This window comes from Berghia stephanieae, chromosome 8, assembly GCF_034508935.2.
Source record: "Berghia stephanieae isolate SIO BIC M18660-M18661 chromosome 8, UCSD_Bste_1.3, whole genome shotgun sequence".
NCBI lineage: Eukaryota > Metazoa > Mollusca > Gastropoda > Nudibranchia > Aeolidiidae > Berghia > Berghia stephanieae.
The window spans coordinates 32,257,768-32,272,852 of NC_088367.1; the positions used below are offsets into that span (position 1 = coordinate 32,257,768).

General features: G+C 35.0%; 2 protein-coding genes across 2 annotated transcripts in view; one reads left to right on the forward strand and one right to left on the reverse strand.

The window, feature by feature from the left end:
* Nucleotides 1-644: 644 nt before the first annotated feature.
* LOC144978521 (uncharacterized) lies at nt 645-8,534 on the reverse strand. The gene is made up of 3 exons (XM_078924701.1): nt 8,459-8,534; nt 4,605-5,139; nt 645-3,449 (listed from the first exon to the last, which is right to left on the reverse strand). Exons 2-3 carry the CDS (start codon nt 5,077-5,079, stop codon nt 3,058-3,060), a joined length of 867 nt encoding a protein of 288 aa, XP_078780827.1. The 5' UTR covers nt 5,080-5,139; nt 8,459-8,534; the 3' UTR covers nt 645-3,057.
* Nucleotides 8,535-8,843: 309 nt separating this feature from the next.
* The window catches only part of LOC144978522 (BBSome complex member BBS2-like), a 28,359-nt gene continuing 22,117 nt past the window's right edge, over nt 8,844-15,085 (forward strand). The window contains exons 1-4 of the mRNA XM_078924703.1: nt 8,844-8,964; nt 9,994-10,138; nt 11,978-12,187; nt 14,635-14,760. Coding sequence (XP_078780829.1) covers nt 10,022-10,138; nt 11,978-12,187; nt 14,635-14,760 — 453 coding nt within the window. The 5' untranslated portion in view covers nt 8,844-8,964; nt 9,994-10,021. The remainder of the gene's footprint in view (nt 8,965-9,993; nt 10,139-11,977; nt 12,188-14,634; nt 14,761-15,085) is intronic.

The window sequence follows — 15,085 nt, forward strand, 5'->3', positions numbered from 1 at the left end:
AACAAATTCAAGAAAACTGTCACTAAACGTACTCAAAGCGCTTTACACAGGTTCCCAAGCCATCAATACTTAACATGTAGGACAAAACATGAATGACACTTGTAGGGCACTATTTTACAAAAAACATTTTCAACAAAGACAAGACTGTCAACAACCCAGTACTCATTTTACACCCGAGTGCTTTGAAAGAATGTGAGTAAAGTACCTTTCCCAAGGACGGAATAACCAAGAGTGGGACTCGAACCAAGGACCGACAGGTCTGGAGATGGTAATCATACCACAGCTGCACAAAATCGATGCCACTCTTAGACGAATTTAATTTTTTTAAAAACATTCTTGTAAATTTTATAATTGGCAAGTCTGATCTATCCACTCATCACAAATTGGGAGCTGTGCCAGTAAAATTTGGCAGAAAGTGCATCACGACAGACTCTTATAAAAAATGCTGCTACCTGCCATGAAAACTGTAAATGTGTTTAACCAAAGGTATCAACATTACAACTTCTCTCAGCTCGCCAATGTCAACATAAAACAAAACTGCTTAAATTTATGATCATACAATATTATAGAACATGATATGGTGATTAAAAAGATGGTGATAATTGATATATGCTGTATTTTGAAAATAAAAAAAAAAGATTAAATGCTGTATCCTATTAAAACCTTCTGCTTTATAAAGTAAATTCGAATTATCCATAATAAAAAACAAAAAGACTTTGTAGATACTTGAAAAGTATGTGACAAGTGCTTGGTAAAGTCTTATTTCCAAAATGTAAAATTGAAAATTAAAACAAAGAAACTCTCTCTCTCTCTCTCTAACTATGAATTCAATGAACTTTTGGTATAAACAAAAAAAACACAAAAAACGACATTGACTTCTATGACAAGAGACCTCATTCTGGCATTTTGAAAAAGGAGGAATATTAGTTCAAAAGGAGGAAATAGTGCACGACATGTAGAACTTCAAATTAATCTACCAACACTGATGTGTTTTTAATTTCATAACACCATAATTTTAGCTTATATTCAATTACTGGTTATTTCAGTTACTCTAAAATATTCAGCATTTGAGACATAAATCAAATTTCTTGACTCTAATCACAGGTCAACAAGTTTTCATGAGGATAGCTGAAGAATGGGGTCTCTGCATGACACATTCCAACGTAACTAAAAGGCAACGCATCCTACACCATCACAGAGAAGGATTCCTGTCAGTCATCTTATCCCAACATATTTAGAAAGCAAAAAGTATTAACCTTTTCTAGCTCCTCACACCAATTGGCACCCAGACGTAAAGACCATAAAATACCTCGTCATACCGTTTTTCACTAAGTATGATAACAACAGTGTTGTAAAGCTTATGTCTGAAGTAGAATGTGACCTACCTACCGAAAACAGTATTATTATGTCAGGATGAATCACACTTTAAAAAAAGCAAATTTAGAATTAAAATAAGAAATTCGAAATTTGTGAATTTGAGGGTTTTTATTATTTTTTACAATATATGACTTTGTATTTATTCTCTTTTATAATGAATTGAAATAAATTCCAAGTTTCATCTATGTGGGTGTCCTGATAGCTCAGTTGGTTGGGCACTCCCTTCACACACAAAGGGACCAAGATCGATCCCGGGTGCAGACGAGATTACTTTTTCTGATCCCCCTGTCTCCCTAGCAGTGAATGGGTGGCTGGGTCTCTGAGATCTGGTGGAAAGTATGTTGCGTTAAGACTAGCGTCCTATCGAAAGGATAGCAAGCAATTAATATTGTCCATTTCACACAACAGGGATAAACTCCAGCTCAATGGGCCTAACTAATGGCTCTGAAGGACTACTTTTTCATCTATGTGACGATGTGCCACGATTAAACTTTCAAATTTTCCTAAATATACTGAAAACAGCTACACATTACCTTAACAAACTGGATATTCAGCAACATTCTAATGAGTAGGTACTGGACTGTATATTTTCTTTGCCTCAAATTGTGTCAGATTGTTAAAAATCAAAAACTGTCCCTCTCTATACAGTAAGGCGGAGTAACACGCCGCTCTTTGTAACTGATTTGAAACCACTAAAGAGGTGAGTGGAGTGAGTGGAGAGCCTTGATAGCCAATGCAGTGAAGCACAGCACAACACGGCGATGAAAGAGGTGATAAATTTTCAATCCATTCTCTCTAATAGACTATATATAATCTGAAAGATCACAGACGACTCTGTGCATTAGTTACGGTTGACGTGGTGGACAGAACTGGTGAAAGGCTGAAATTGACCCCACACCATCAATACTTTAAAACTCATGGAAGCCAAAGTTAATACAATAACTAGTTGAATCAAGACTAATCGGTGCTGATGGTGACAAAAAGTGAATAAGGAGGAACATTTTGAACGATTGCCTTTTTAAGACCCATTTTTACTGAATTAATCCCCCACTTTTAGAGCAATTGAGATGATAAACCTTCATTGATACTCTGGCTAACTTGTGAAGATTGGGAAAATTCACCTATTTGTTACACCAAACATCAAGCCTCTCATTGCAGTACATTTGATTGGGGGAAATGTAATTTTAAAAAAAAGAGGAAATTCCCCCTCTGACACCAAAACTGCAGATCCAATGGAAACCATCAGCACCAACTTAATCGCATATAACAATAATGAAAGAGACATTAGAACAAATGTTACAGTGAATGACATAATCAGTCGGATGGTGAAAAGGTTTGAACTGAGATATTGCCAAGTTTAGTTAGAAGGACAATTTTTATCAAAAATGAATTCATGTCATAAATGATTAAATCAACCCTTTTTATGCATCCTCGGGAAATATCAAAGCTTAATTTCACTTCCAGATATTTTTCCAGCTAGTCAAGTTAAAAAAGTATTAAATTTAAGAAAAGTTGCTGGATACCTTTCCTATACATCTGACCATAACTTCATGAAAAATCACCAGATTTACTTCAAATAAAGATTAAAATGCTCTCTCAAAAAAAATAAAAATAAAAATGCAAATCCAAAATTTCCACCTTCCGACTGATTATGTCATGCACTGACACAAATATCATCAATCATGAGTTATTTTCATTTTCACCAACCAATGTCTGTAACTTTTGTTTTGGATCGGAAAATCGTTTGTTAACACTCGCATTATCGTCAGATTCGAAAACATCATCTGCGTCATACTGAAGTAATCTACGCTGAGGTTGATAGGTTTTTGGCAAGAAACACAGCCTGTTATCGTCATTGTCATCGGCTGGGACTGGTGTGGATATGCTTAATGAATCGGTGGGCCTACCGCTGTCGATGCTGGTGGGACCGGATGAAGTCAAATGGGGAGGAGGGGGGTGGCTATCTGTTGTCTGATCTCGAGGGTAAAGGCTGAGGAGTGGGTGATTGTCTGAACGCGGAGTGGCCATATGATGAATGGCTCGAATGACCACATAGCCCGAATCAGCATCATCTGAAAAAGATGGGAGGAAAAGTAATTAATAAGTATGGTAAGGCGGGGTGACTAAGGAAACAGTTTTCTGCTGATTCAAAATTTATTCTTAGTTCTTTAAAAACTGATTTTGATAGTTTTGTTTTCTTCTGTTATATCTCATTGACACCATTTTAAGATTTATTTTTATAAGTAACAGAGCTGAATCACATATAAAATGGAAAAAAAAAAGTACAGTGGATTCTTGATAACTCCAACAACACCACTGGACCAGAAAGATTGGTTGACTTTATCCATTATCAATGGAACTAACTTAGATAAAGAACAGAAAGTTTGGGACCAACAAGGGTGTTTGACTTTGAAGAGTGTTGACTTTATGCAGACTCCACTGTATGTATGTATAAATGAGAGGTTGCTTATTGTAATAATAATAATAATAATAATAATAATAATAATAATAATAATAATAATAATACACATTTATATAGCGCTCATTCTCGTGTAAAACACAAGCTCTGGGCACTTTACAATATAAATATCAATTTTAAGTGAAAAAAATAAAATAATAATAATAATTCATAGCCAAATCAAGGATTCATAGAGTCAATAAAAACAAATACAGTAAAAATGTGTCTTGAGATTCTTTATAAAGGTAGGTAAAGACTTGCATTCCCTCAGACCACGTGGTAGTTCATTCCAAATCTTGGGGCCGAAACAAGCAAACGATCTATCACCAAATTTTGTTCTTGATCTTTTTTCCGAAATTTTCGTTTGGTCATTACATGATCTTAAAGTGTAATTTTCAAATTCACACATGACCACGTGATCTGTGAGATATGCCGGTGCTATACCAGTCAAACACTTATATAAACAAGACACGCTGCTTTGTAATATGTGCGCTTTTCAATGGGCAACCAGTGGAGATGATGAGAATGATTTTGATAGAGATAATGGTGATGGTTGTTGTTGGTTTAAGTTAAAGTTGATGAAGATATTACTGCCACTCCATGAGATATTGATGGCATTACGTAAAATAGCGATACAAGAAAATGAGTCCTGGTCATGATGGCAACACTCAAGGTGATGGTTATGACGTTATTCTTCAAATTAATTGTGATGCTGATGGTGGTGGTGGAAACTATGCTATGAATGGTATTGGTTAGTCATCATACATACCCTTGAGATCTGCCTCTTCTGTCTGGGTAATGACGATAGATTTCTGAAGTTTTTTATACACAAAGATGAGGATGATGAAAGTGATGATGATTAGCACACTGAGGAGGCCAATGAGAGCAAAGGCCAGCGTCTTCCAATAGTTGTCTTCATTGTTGATTTCACTGTTCAATGGAGCTGGTGATTTCTTTTCTCCCTTACTATTTATCTTATGTCTGATAAAATGTCCCTGATTCCTGTCTTTATCTATTGCCAATTTATAAAGACGACATTCTACATTCGAGGACTGAGAACACGGTTTGATGATGTGGCTTTTTGTACAAGATGAACATTGCTTACAGCGACTTTCTGCTGCATCAAAGAAGTGACCAGAAGGACATGGCACAGAACTTGAGTTGGTGGTGCCCTTAACTACTATTAATGTCAATAGAGAACACTTTAAAAGGAACAGTAATGGGTTGTTTAGAGAAGCAGCCATATTTTTCTCAAAGAGAAATCGTCCAATTCCAATCCATAAAGATGTGATTTCATCTCTTATCTGAAAAAAAAAAATAAAAAAATAATTTTAAAAAATAAACAACAGCGTTATAACATAATAAAATCAACTCTCTCAACCCTAACCCCGACTATCTCAGTATTTGACTGTGGTTACTTTTACCCCATTATTATAACACTTTTTCTGAATCATATCAAATGAGTGTTATATATAAGTGTTTTCGTCTGCTGAGGAGTAAACAAAACCATTGCAACACATCTAATATTTTGGAAGGAGTCATTTTTTTTGTCTTACACGTTGCGATTCTCATTCAATGGTAAAAATAGGCCAATTTAGCTGTCACACTGTTTTATCCTATAATAACCACAATCAACTGTGATGAAAAATCAGACAATGAAATTTGAAAGTGAATGTTTGTGCAGTCATTGACTATCCTGACTGTCATATAAAACGGATGCATGGCGTAGAAGGATAAAATTGCTGCATGAGAAGACTTGATTCAGCTTTTTGTTATTTGTTATTCTCACTCCTCTTATAAAATCAAACGCTCTTAAACATTCTTGAATTATTTGCAATCTTTGACAGAGTATTTATTAGACTTGGTCACATTGTCATAGGTATAAGGAATTGTCTGTGCTGTCATAATGAACTGTCCAAGCCTGTCATCGTTGCTGATCAAACAAATATTATGATCTTTGCTTCAGTATTTAAAGATAAGAAGTCAAGTTAAGGGGTACACTTCAATGCTCTGCTGACATGGAAAAATCAGATAAATTAATGTCAGTAAACACGGACTAAAGTGCTCCAAAATCATGAGCAAGCTCTCCAGTACCAAAGTGTGTGTGTGTGTGGGTGGGGGGGGGGGGGGGGGGGGGGTGGGGGGGCAAGCAGCATTGAATCTCCTGAAGTAAATGTGCCAAGGATATGTTCGACTACCACAAGAGTTTGGAGTAGCAGGCTGCGGTACTTGCACAAATGTTTAGAAGGAAAAAAAAAATAAAGACCAAAACCGGAACCAAAGATACATCTCAGGAGGTATTTGATCAACACCAATCATTCAAATGGAAACATCAGGTGATCTTGAGTCTTAATATTAAAGAACCAAAGAATTCTGAGACGATTTATGAAGACGAAAGCATCCAGGAACAACCCCTCCTTAATAAAAAATGCATCAAAAATAAGTCAAAACAAAGACAGAAAAGGTCAAACTTAGCTGAAAAGCCAGAAAATTGAATGAAAGTATAAAATAACTGGCATGTCTATTGATTTTAATGAATCACACAACTGCCCCCCCCCCCCCTCTCTCTTCTTGAAAATGCCAGCCATCAGCAACGACATTAAAAGGAACCCATGGCAAGGAATCTGAATATTTTAAATAAAACTAGCCAGGCAATGACTGGATTAGATACTCAGATGGCATGGCAACAGCAGCAAACAAATCTAGAGGAGCTGGAATCTACATCGAAGGGCCAAAAGGAAAAAAAAACAATAAAAGCATAAAGCAACAAGAGACATTTACAGTCTACACTATAAAGCTGAGTCATTGGAAACTTTAACAACTCTCTATGCAAGCGAAGAACTAATGAAACTAAATCAAAGTCACAGAGAAAAAGAAGTGAGACTTCAATGGATTCCTGGTCACTGTGGCTGTGGCATTATAGAGAATGAAATATCAATCAGACACTTTGGCAAGAATGAGATCTGAGGAAACTAGAAATGGAAGAAAACAATGAAGTTGGTAAAATCAAGTCATTCACAAAGGTCCAAGCAAAAGTTAATCGGTACAAAAGCCACCCGAGCGAGAATAACATTGACCCAATCAAAATAAAACTTCTAAACAGAAGAGACCGAAACACAAGTTTTAATAAGTTTTCCTAGTTTTAGTTTTAAGATTAAGACTATCCTACAATCGCGACGCAATCGCCTGAAACTGAAACACCACATGAACAAGATGTCTAGTTCAAAATAAGGAAAACAGCCATCTGCGATTGTGGTGAAGGAGAGGAAGTTTCCTACCATATTCTCCATACCTGCTACAGCAAGAGAGAATTTTTGTTAACGTTCAACTTGAACCACACTAGGCCACCACATCTCTTCTCTGCAGTCTGCAGATCAACAAACTTATGAATGAAGTTGAAGTTGAAGGAGTATGAGCCATGCCATGGATTCGTACAGTAAACAATGAGAAGATAATATAGGCACTTTGATAACTCCAGTCCAGTGGCCGCCGATAGGCTCACTGTAAGGTGAAACCCGTTTTTTGGAACTTTATTCTTGACCCTTTACTGTTTTGGTCACCATGGCGTTATTTGTGAACCTATGTGACTAACTTTGGTATCATTATAAAGGGCACAAAACAAGCTTTCTAACGGTGTATTTAATTCTTAATTCCTGATTGTATTTCTCAGAAAGCTTATGTAATAAAAATTTATAAATTTTTGAATTATAAGAACTTTTTAAATTATGGATACATTTTAATTATACTTCATACATCGATAGACAATTAATTGAAGAATATCTCTGCCAAATTTCATCAAAATTGATACACTCGCTCATTATTTTATTTTTTCCGCCATCAACCCCACTTTTTAGGACAAAAACCTCATATTTTTCCCCCTTTTCATTTATCCTTAATTTTTTCCATACTTTCCATCCATAAAAATGATTTATATGAAAATAAAAGATTATTTTCTGACGTTTAAAATGATACCTAACACTTGCCAATTATTTTTTAATTGAAACAAAATTACTGAAAACAATAAGTGGGCCATGTTGACTGTAAAACTCAAAATTTCACGATCGCCGCGAGATGCTGGTTTTGAGGCAGCAGTGAGATCACAGATTCTCTCTGTAAAATTGACAAAAAATTTCAATAGAAAAATATAAATAACTCTGGAACCGTAGGTCGTAGAGAAACAAATAAGGTATCAAATTTTATGTTTTTTCAAGTCCCATCCCCCTGACTGAGTCAAATCAAGATATTTTGAGTTTGAAAATTTTATCAAAGTGCCTAGATAATACAAGAATTGAGAGGCATTGTGGTTATTCTGGTTTTAGGCTTTACAACCACGCTTCAAGCGCTTTGAATGGTGTCTGTCTCTGTTCTAGATGGAGGAAAATCTGAATCTGAAATTTCTCTTCGACCAGTCTGCTAAACTCTGACTGACTGACTGCTCTGAATCTGAACTCGAGCAGTCTTCTTGTCTTATAGGATTACTTATTATTCGGATAACGAGCTGAGAGGAATGGTGGTGCATAATTACATGGCTTGACACCACATATATCTGTAATGATTTAAGGAAGTGAATCATAAAATAGTTGTACATGTTTATAAAATTGAACCAAAAATCAACAGGTTTACCTTAGATAAAAGAAAGGAAGAAAAAGTCCATTATTTATTTCAGGACTTGGTCACGTGACACAAATTTGACCGTCTTAGCCTCTAAATATATGAGAATAATACTAAGTGAGTCTATACACATAATAAATAAACGCTATAATATGTGTAAGACAAATAATTTAATAAATTGTTTGACTCTTATGATTTATCTAAAAATGCAGATAACGAGAATTACAATCAGAAATTTATATTACTTCAGGATTTCATGATACTAACGTAGTAAAATGTATAGGTTATTAAAATGTCCGGTTTAGATTACATTACCTCACAAAACTTACTTTGTTTGACATCATAGTCATTATATGTGATATAACGAAAGGGGACTGTACTCTTAGAAAATATGTCGTGAGCTTTCAGCTTCATTGACGACGACCACCGTCACTTATATTGAGGGAAGTGTCTATACGAAACATTTCCCTCGGTTTGTTTATTTACGCACTGTGAAGCTGGTATTGATTAATTTCATGGTAAATGCAAGCATTTCTTTCCATATTTATATTACCTTCACAAACCATCAATTTACCAGTACCCCCAGTCCGAAACCATACAATACAGCGTCTACACAAGTCTACAGTCTACATCTTCTCTAGCTACTTCTACTTCTACTATAGCAGTAGCAGTATAGTAGCCACCATACTAAAAGTAGGCTTAAATATATGGTTAAACTTGCTTTGTTTTTTTTTTCGGAACTTTATTTTTAGCCCTATATATTTTTGGTTACGAAGTGGCAATTCGGACTCGAGACTGAACTGAATAGCCCTTGGCTATTCCGACTCAATCTCTAATTCCAATGTACTTTCGCAAACACAGGGGGGAGGGGGGGGGCACTGTGGTGGAAGATAGAAGCAGAAGAAAAGGTCAGAAGAAATTCTGTTTTGCCCATTTCCGACTTACTCAGCTGTTACGCCTTCTTCGGATTTTGTCCTGATTTTATTTGGTGGACATTCTGTACTGTAAAGCTGTCAGTAAAGCTTTTCCTTTTAGACGACAGTTGCTATGACTGACTTATGTTCTTTGAAGGCTTTTAACTCTTTTCTTTTTAATTTCTCACTGATCAGTGATTTTATTTTTCTCGTCAAATAAAGCAGGTTTAAACCGCCTGTTGATATCTAGTAACTATACCATTATTGTTATTTTCATTTGCATCAATTTTATGTAATTGTCAATCATTAAAATAACTTACTATTTTCAAAAAAAAACTATAATGCAGTAGGAGACTATTCAGACTTGAGTCTGAATAACTTTTGGTTGCACTTGCGCATTGAAGTTTGAGTTCGATTAGCCATGGGAGACTATTCAGACGGTTGTGGTGGCATTGTTTGTAAACATATGTGGCTTCTTCATTTTTCTTTCAGATCCCATTCAAATCCTCCACAGATAGTATTAAATAAGTAAATACATACAGTTTTTTTCATTCATGGATGGATTTTAATTATCTTTACTGTATTTTTAAAATTGCTTCTTTTTTTTTTTTTTTTTTTTTTTTTTTTTACCAGAGATCACAATAAAACGACTGTTATCACCATGCTGGTACCAATCTTTACACTAAAGCTCAACCATAAAGTGACGCCAAGGACAGTGGCTGTTGGCAAATATGACGGGACTAATCCAGCTCTTACATGCGCTACAGCGGCTGGGAAGGTGAGTATGACTTACTTGCAAAGTGATCAAATATTGCAGCCTTGATGGTTTATCTTACCGCTGTGGTGAAAGCTCTCCATTCATTACAAATTATAAAAAGATTACAAGACTGCATTTATTTTGAGTATTGATCCATGACAAACCCCATACTCAAAACACCTTACTACTTTTTATTTTTGATCTCCTGATGGTTGATCATGGTGCATTTACTTCATAGGGGTAGACATCCTCTATCAGGGGTACCATTGGTCAAAGACAGCATTGCTTTACAACAAGGATGACTCTGGATTTAATGTCCATCTCCAATAGAACAAGGGAAATATGTGAAAATGCCTCAATGGCATTCTGTCAGAAGACTTCAACTTCAATTCTCAGAACTAATTTAGGTTATGGAATGAATCCAAGACTCTTCCAATAATATCAATGAACTAATGGCATTTAATTTTTTTGTCACTATTAAGACGAATGGTTAGTATTGTATGGTCATCTTTGGGTATGTTTCATTTTATTTGAAACGTAGTATGAAAGGGCCATGTTATCTGGGATTTCTTTGTGAAGTGGCGGGTGATTAAGGCATTGTACTGTGAACCAGAAGGTTCCAGGTTCAAGCCCTGCTTTAGGCACTGTCATTTTTTCCTTGGGCAAGATTATTAAAACTCCAATTTGCTCACTACAGACAACATGTGTGATTCTTGTTGACATCAGAAATTTGTTTGATGGATTAACTATATTCCTTCATGGAATGCCTAACCAATGGCATCTTACAACGCTGCCCGGAAGGGTGTAATTTTTTTATTTTTTTTAAATTAATTTGTCTAAATATTTTAATATGAATATGGCTGAATAAACTGAAAAAGAATTTGATCTAATGTGATCTATAGTCCAGTTTGTAATCAACTCCTCAATATAGTTTTAGGATGTAAACCGGATGCTGAATAGTGAATTTTAAGTTCAATTGATCGGAATAACCGGTACAAAAATCAAGTTTCTTGCTTTACACAAAGCGCATACCCGCCAATCCTTCCACTTTAGGTGGAATCATTCCTATTTTTACTTTTGCTTTCCACTGTTCTGCCATTGTCTCTAAAATTCTGATCTTCAAAAATGATGATAATGGTAATAATTTTTTTTAAATGGAGGGGGAGGGGATTAAAAAGGTGATTTTAAAAAAATGATTTCCAAAAGGGAGCTAAGTAGGAAAATTATTTGCACTCTTTCCCCCTTCCCTATTTGATTACATAGTACATGTGAGATGTAGTTTTGCCAGCTGTGCCCGAATACTGTCTTTATGTGTTTGGTGGCAATGTTGGTGGTCATTTTGATTCAGAATTATCCATTGTTAAAAGATTCTTATTTTTTTGTCTCAAATTCCTATTTTCTGACGTTCTGATTCCACTTTTGGAATATGAAGGGTTGGCAGGTCTGCATTAATTGTTTTCAGTAAAATGAATATTAATTTTTATTTTTATCTCTAACTTTAAAGCTTTCTTTATACTTTAACTCCCGTGAGTTCAACTTGAATGGAAGTTTGTTTTGTTTTTTGTTAATTATTCAATTACTCATGCAGGTGAACATGGCAGAATAATACAATTTTCAACATTAAATCCATCCCATATAATAACAGATTAAGGCGATGGATAAATATTAACTCCTCCTTTTAATTGTCTATAGTTGTCAAATATTTTGAGATATAGTTTTATGCAATTTTGATACTATGATTTATATGTCCTTTTTTTTTTTTTAATTGCAAAAATTATCTTTGATTCTGTAGTAAAATACAATGATTTCTGTGTATCGATATTCTAAAAACTTTGTTTTGTTTTTGTTTTTTTCTTAAAGGTTCTGGTGCATAGTCCCCATACACAACAATTGAGCACTGAAACAGGACTAGCTTCTGATATCAGTCTGCTGAATATCAACCAGCAGATTACCTCCCTTGCTACTGGCAAACTTGACCCTTCAGCCCCTGGAGATTTTGTTGTAATTGGAACGCCAACGACTGTCCTGGCATATGATGTCATCAACAACAGGGATGTTTTCTACAAAGATGTGAGTAACACTCATATTTAAATAACTCGTATGTCAATGTTTTTAGTTATTCTATCTGTAGAAATTAACATGGCCATCTTATCTGATTGTGATGATAATAATAATAAGAAAGCACCACATAGCATCTAGGGTCTCTGCTACTAGTAGTTTCTTCTCTGCCTGGTATCGTTTTGTTTTGTTTTCTTACAATGTTGTATAAATATAAAGTTATCAAATGATGCCTTTCTCTTGATAATCATCACACCTTTCAGCCTGATCTCTACTCTATGTGGTCTAGTGGTATGACACTCGTTTTTGGATCGTAAATTCCTGGGTTCAAGCCCCCCTCAGTGCATAGTCGAGTTCTTGGAAAAGACTCTTTACTCACATTCTCTTACCGTACTCAGGTGTAAAATGAGTACCTGGCCATTTACAGCGTTGTCTCTGTCCGAAAAAATTGTAACATCGCCTAACAGGCGCCATTTCCCGTCCTAAATGTTAAATGTTGGTGTTGGCCAGGGACCCCTTGTAAAGCGCTTTGAGCACATTTAGTGGATATTGCGCTATATAAAAGCTCAATTAAGATTACTCTGAATCTCAGATATAAACAGTTGCAAAGTTGATATTATAACTCCTAGGCAGTCTCTTTGCGCGGCTATGTGGTCTAGTGATATGACACTTGCCTTTGGATTTGAATGTCCCGGGTTCCAGTTCCACTCTGAGCAGCGCATAGTTGAGTCCTTGGAAAAGGCACTTTACTCACATTCTCTCACTGTGCTTCGATGTAAAATGAGTACCTGGCCATTAAGGGGTGGAGCGACACTAAAAATGATGAATTTTGACCCAGTTTGCTAAAATTAGATTTTGGTGGGATGTTGTCATGTGACCATTTGTCTGCATAAAAAATTGCATGAGAACTTCATCTTCAGTTTTTTTCTACTCAAAATATCTTATTTAGTGACCCATAGTATGGTTAAATCCTGCCCATTTTTAGTTTCAGTGGACTGATTTCATGAAAGAATATCAAATAGTCTTTATAACTAAGTAAAGGCAAAAACATATCAATGAAAAGTAAAAACTCTCCTCTATCTTCAACAACCAATCACTTTGTTCTTAATTATGTCATGTTGTCACAATCCAATCAGAGAGCGAGAGGAGAGTTTTTCCCTAAACTGGTTTACTTTGACTTGTAAATGCGTTTTTCTCAAAACTGCAATCTCCTCCCTCAGTTTTCAACCAATGTTCTTCAAACTTTCTACAAATGAGTGTCATACAAATACGCAGGTCCTCTAGGAGCCGGATTTTTGAAAAAAAAAATTAATTTATGAGTAATTTTTTTAAATTATGTAACTTTTTTTCAAGGGGAATAATCGAGTAATAACTTTGAACTTAATTTTTAAAGTTTCTAATTAAAAAATTAAAAATTGGGCTCCTAGAGCCTCTTTATTTTCCTTTTTTCTACCTCTGGCCAAAATCTTATGGCAATGGGTTGATAAACAAAAAAGCCTTTGATTTTTTTAAATTTGTTGTTTATTTTCCAAAATGGTGTCGTTTCCATAGCAACGAGCAACTTTTTTCGAAAAAAATTATATGCAATCATCCTTCCCAAACATATTCATTATGACTGTGCATAGAAGTTTAGGATATTTCATGAAATAAAAAAAAGGACCCTTTAGTGTCGCTTCCCCCCCCCCCCCCCCCATTAACAGCTTTGTCTTTGTTGAAAATTGTTATTTGTTATATCGCCTAACAGGTGTCATGTCTCGTCCTACATATCAAGTGTTGCTGTTGGCTAGGGACCTCTTGTAAAGCGCCTTGAGCATGTTTAGTGGATAATGTGGTATATTAAAGCTCGAGTTTCTTTTGGGGATTTTTTCTGTATCAAAGCATTATGAAAATGACCCTTTGATAAAATCTGATATATGGTCAGTGTAATCATCCTTCGACTTAGTCTCTTGTTTACAATACTTTTACATTTTAAAAGATACTTCCGTTTTCTCAGCTTGAGCACATTTAGTGCTATGTAAAAGCTTTATTTTTTTTTTATTTTTTTTTTCTCAGACTTGCGATATAGCTATTTCGCTCTTTAGATTTTCGTCTATTCTCTGATTGTACTAGTCCCTCGGTTGTTTCTTTTCTTTTGAGTTCAGCTGAAGTCTAAACCTATGATAATTTTACTTTCCCATCATCTTCTTTTGGACTTAAATGAACTAAAATTATTGCAAATTTCTTAAAACTCCTTAACAATGCAAAAAAGTATTGAACAAAAGTGTATTTTAACTGATATTGTTATCGGCAGAAAAGGGTTTTGAACCCAAAACATTCTGAGGTGTTTCGTTCATTTTTAAAAGCAGGTATTCTCATTTTAGTTCAATACTTTTTACACTCCACAGCTTTTAGCAGAATAATGTTCACAAAGACAGTGAAACTAACGTCTTTATTCTCTATATAATGTTCTTTCCCTTTAGTGTCCTGATGGAGCCAATGCCGTCACAGTTGGCAGTTTGGGTGGGATTGACGCCCCACTGGCTGTTGTCGGAGGGAACTGCTCCATTCAAGGATACAACCAGGAGGGCGATGACATCTTTTGGACAGTAAGTTTTCTGGATTGGAATTAGCTGTATGTATAAAAATGAAATAAATAAAAGATAGGATAAAATAAAATTTGGTGATTTTAGTACCAATTTTGTATCTGCATGAATAATACATTGAGTATCATTCATATACCTCGATTTAATGTCTCAATGTATTATATTTTACAAAAACATGATATTCTTATCTTTAGTCAAATATATATTTGCTTTGGTGTTATATTACATAATATCTAGTATATATATATATTTAAATATACTTAATTATTTATTTATCTATCTATTTAGTTATTTTTTAATCTATTTATTAAATTCTTTATTTATTTAT

Excerpts from the sequence above, each read along its gene's own strand:
- LOC144978521 (XM_078924701.1), bottom strand. The coding sequence starts at position 5,079 with ATGGCTGCTTCTCTAAACAACCCATTACTGTTCCTTTTAAAGTGTTCT. Across the intron at positions 3,450-4,604 it reads AGAAGAGGCAGATCTCAAGG|ATGATGCTGATTCGGGCTAT; the intron begins GTATGTATGATG and ends CATCTTTTTCAG.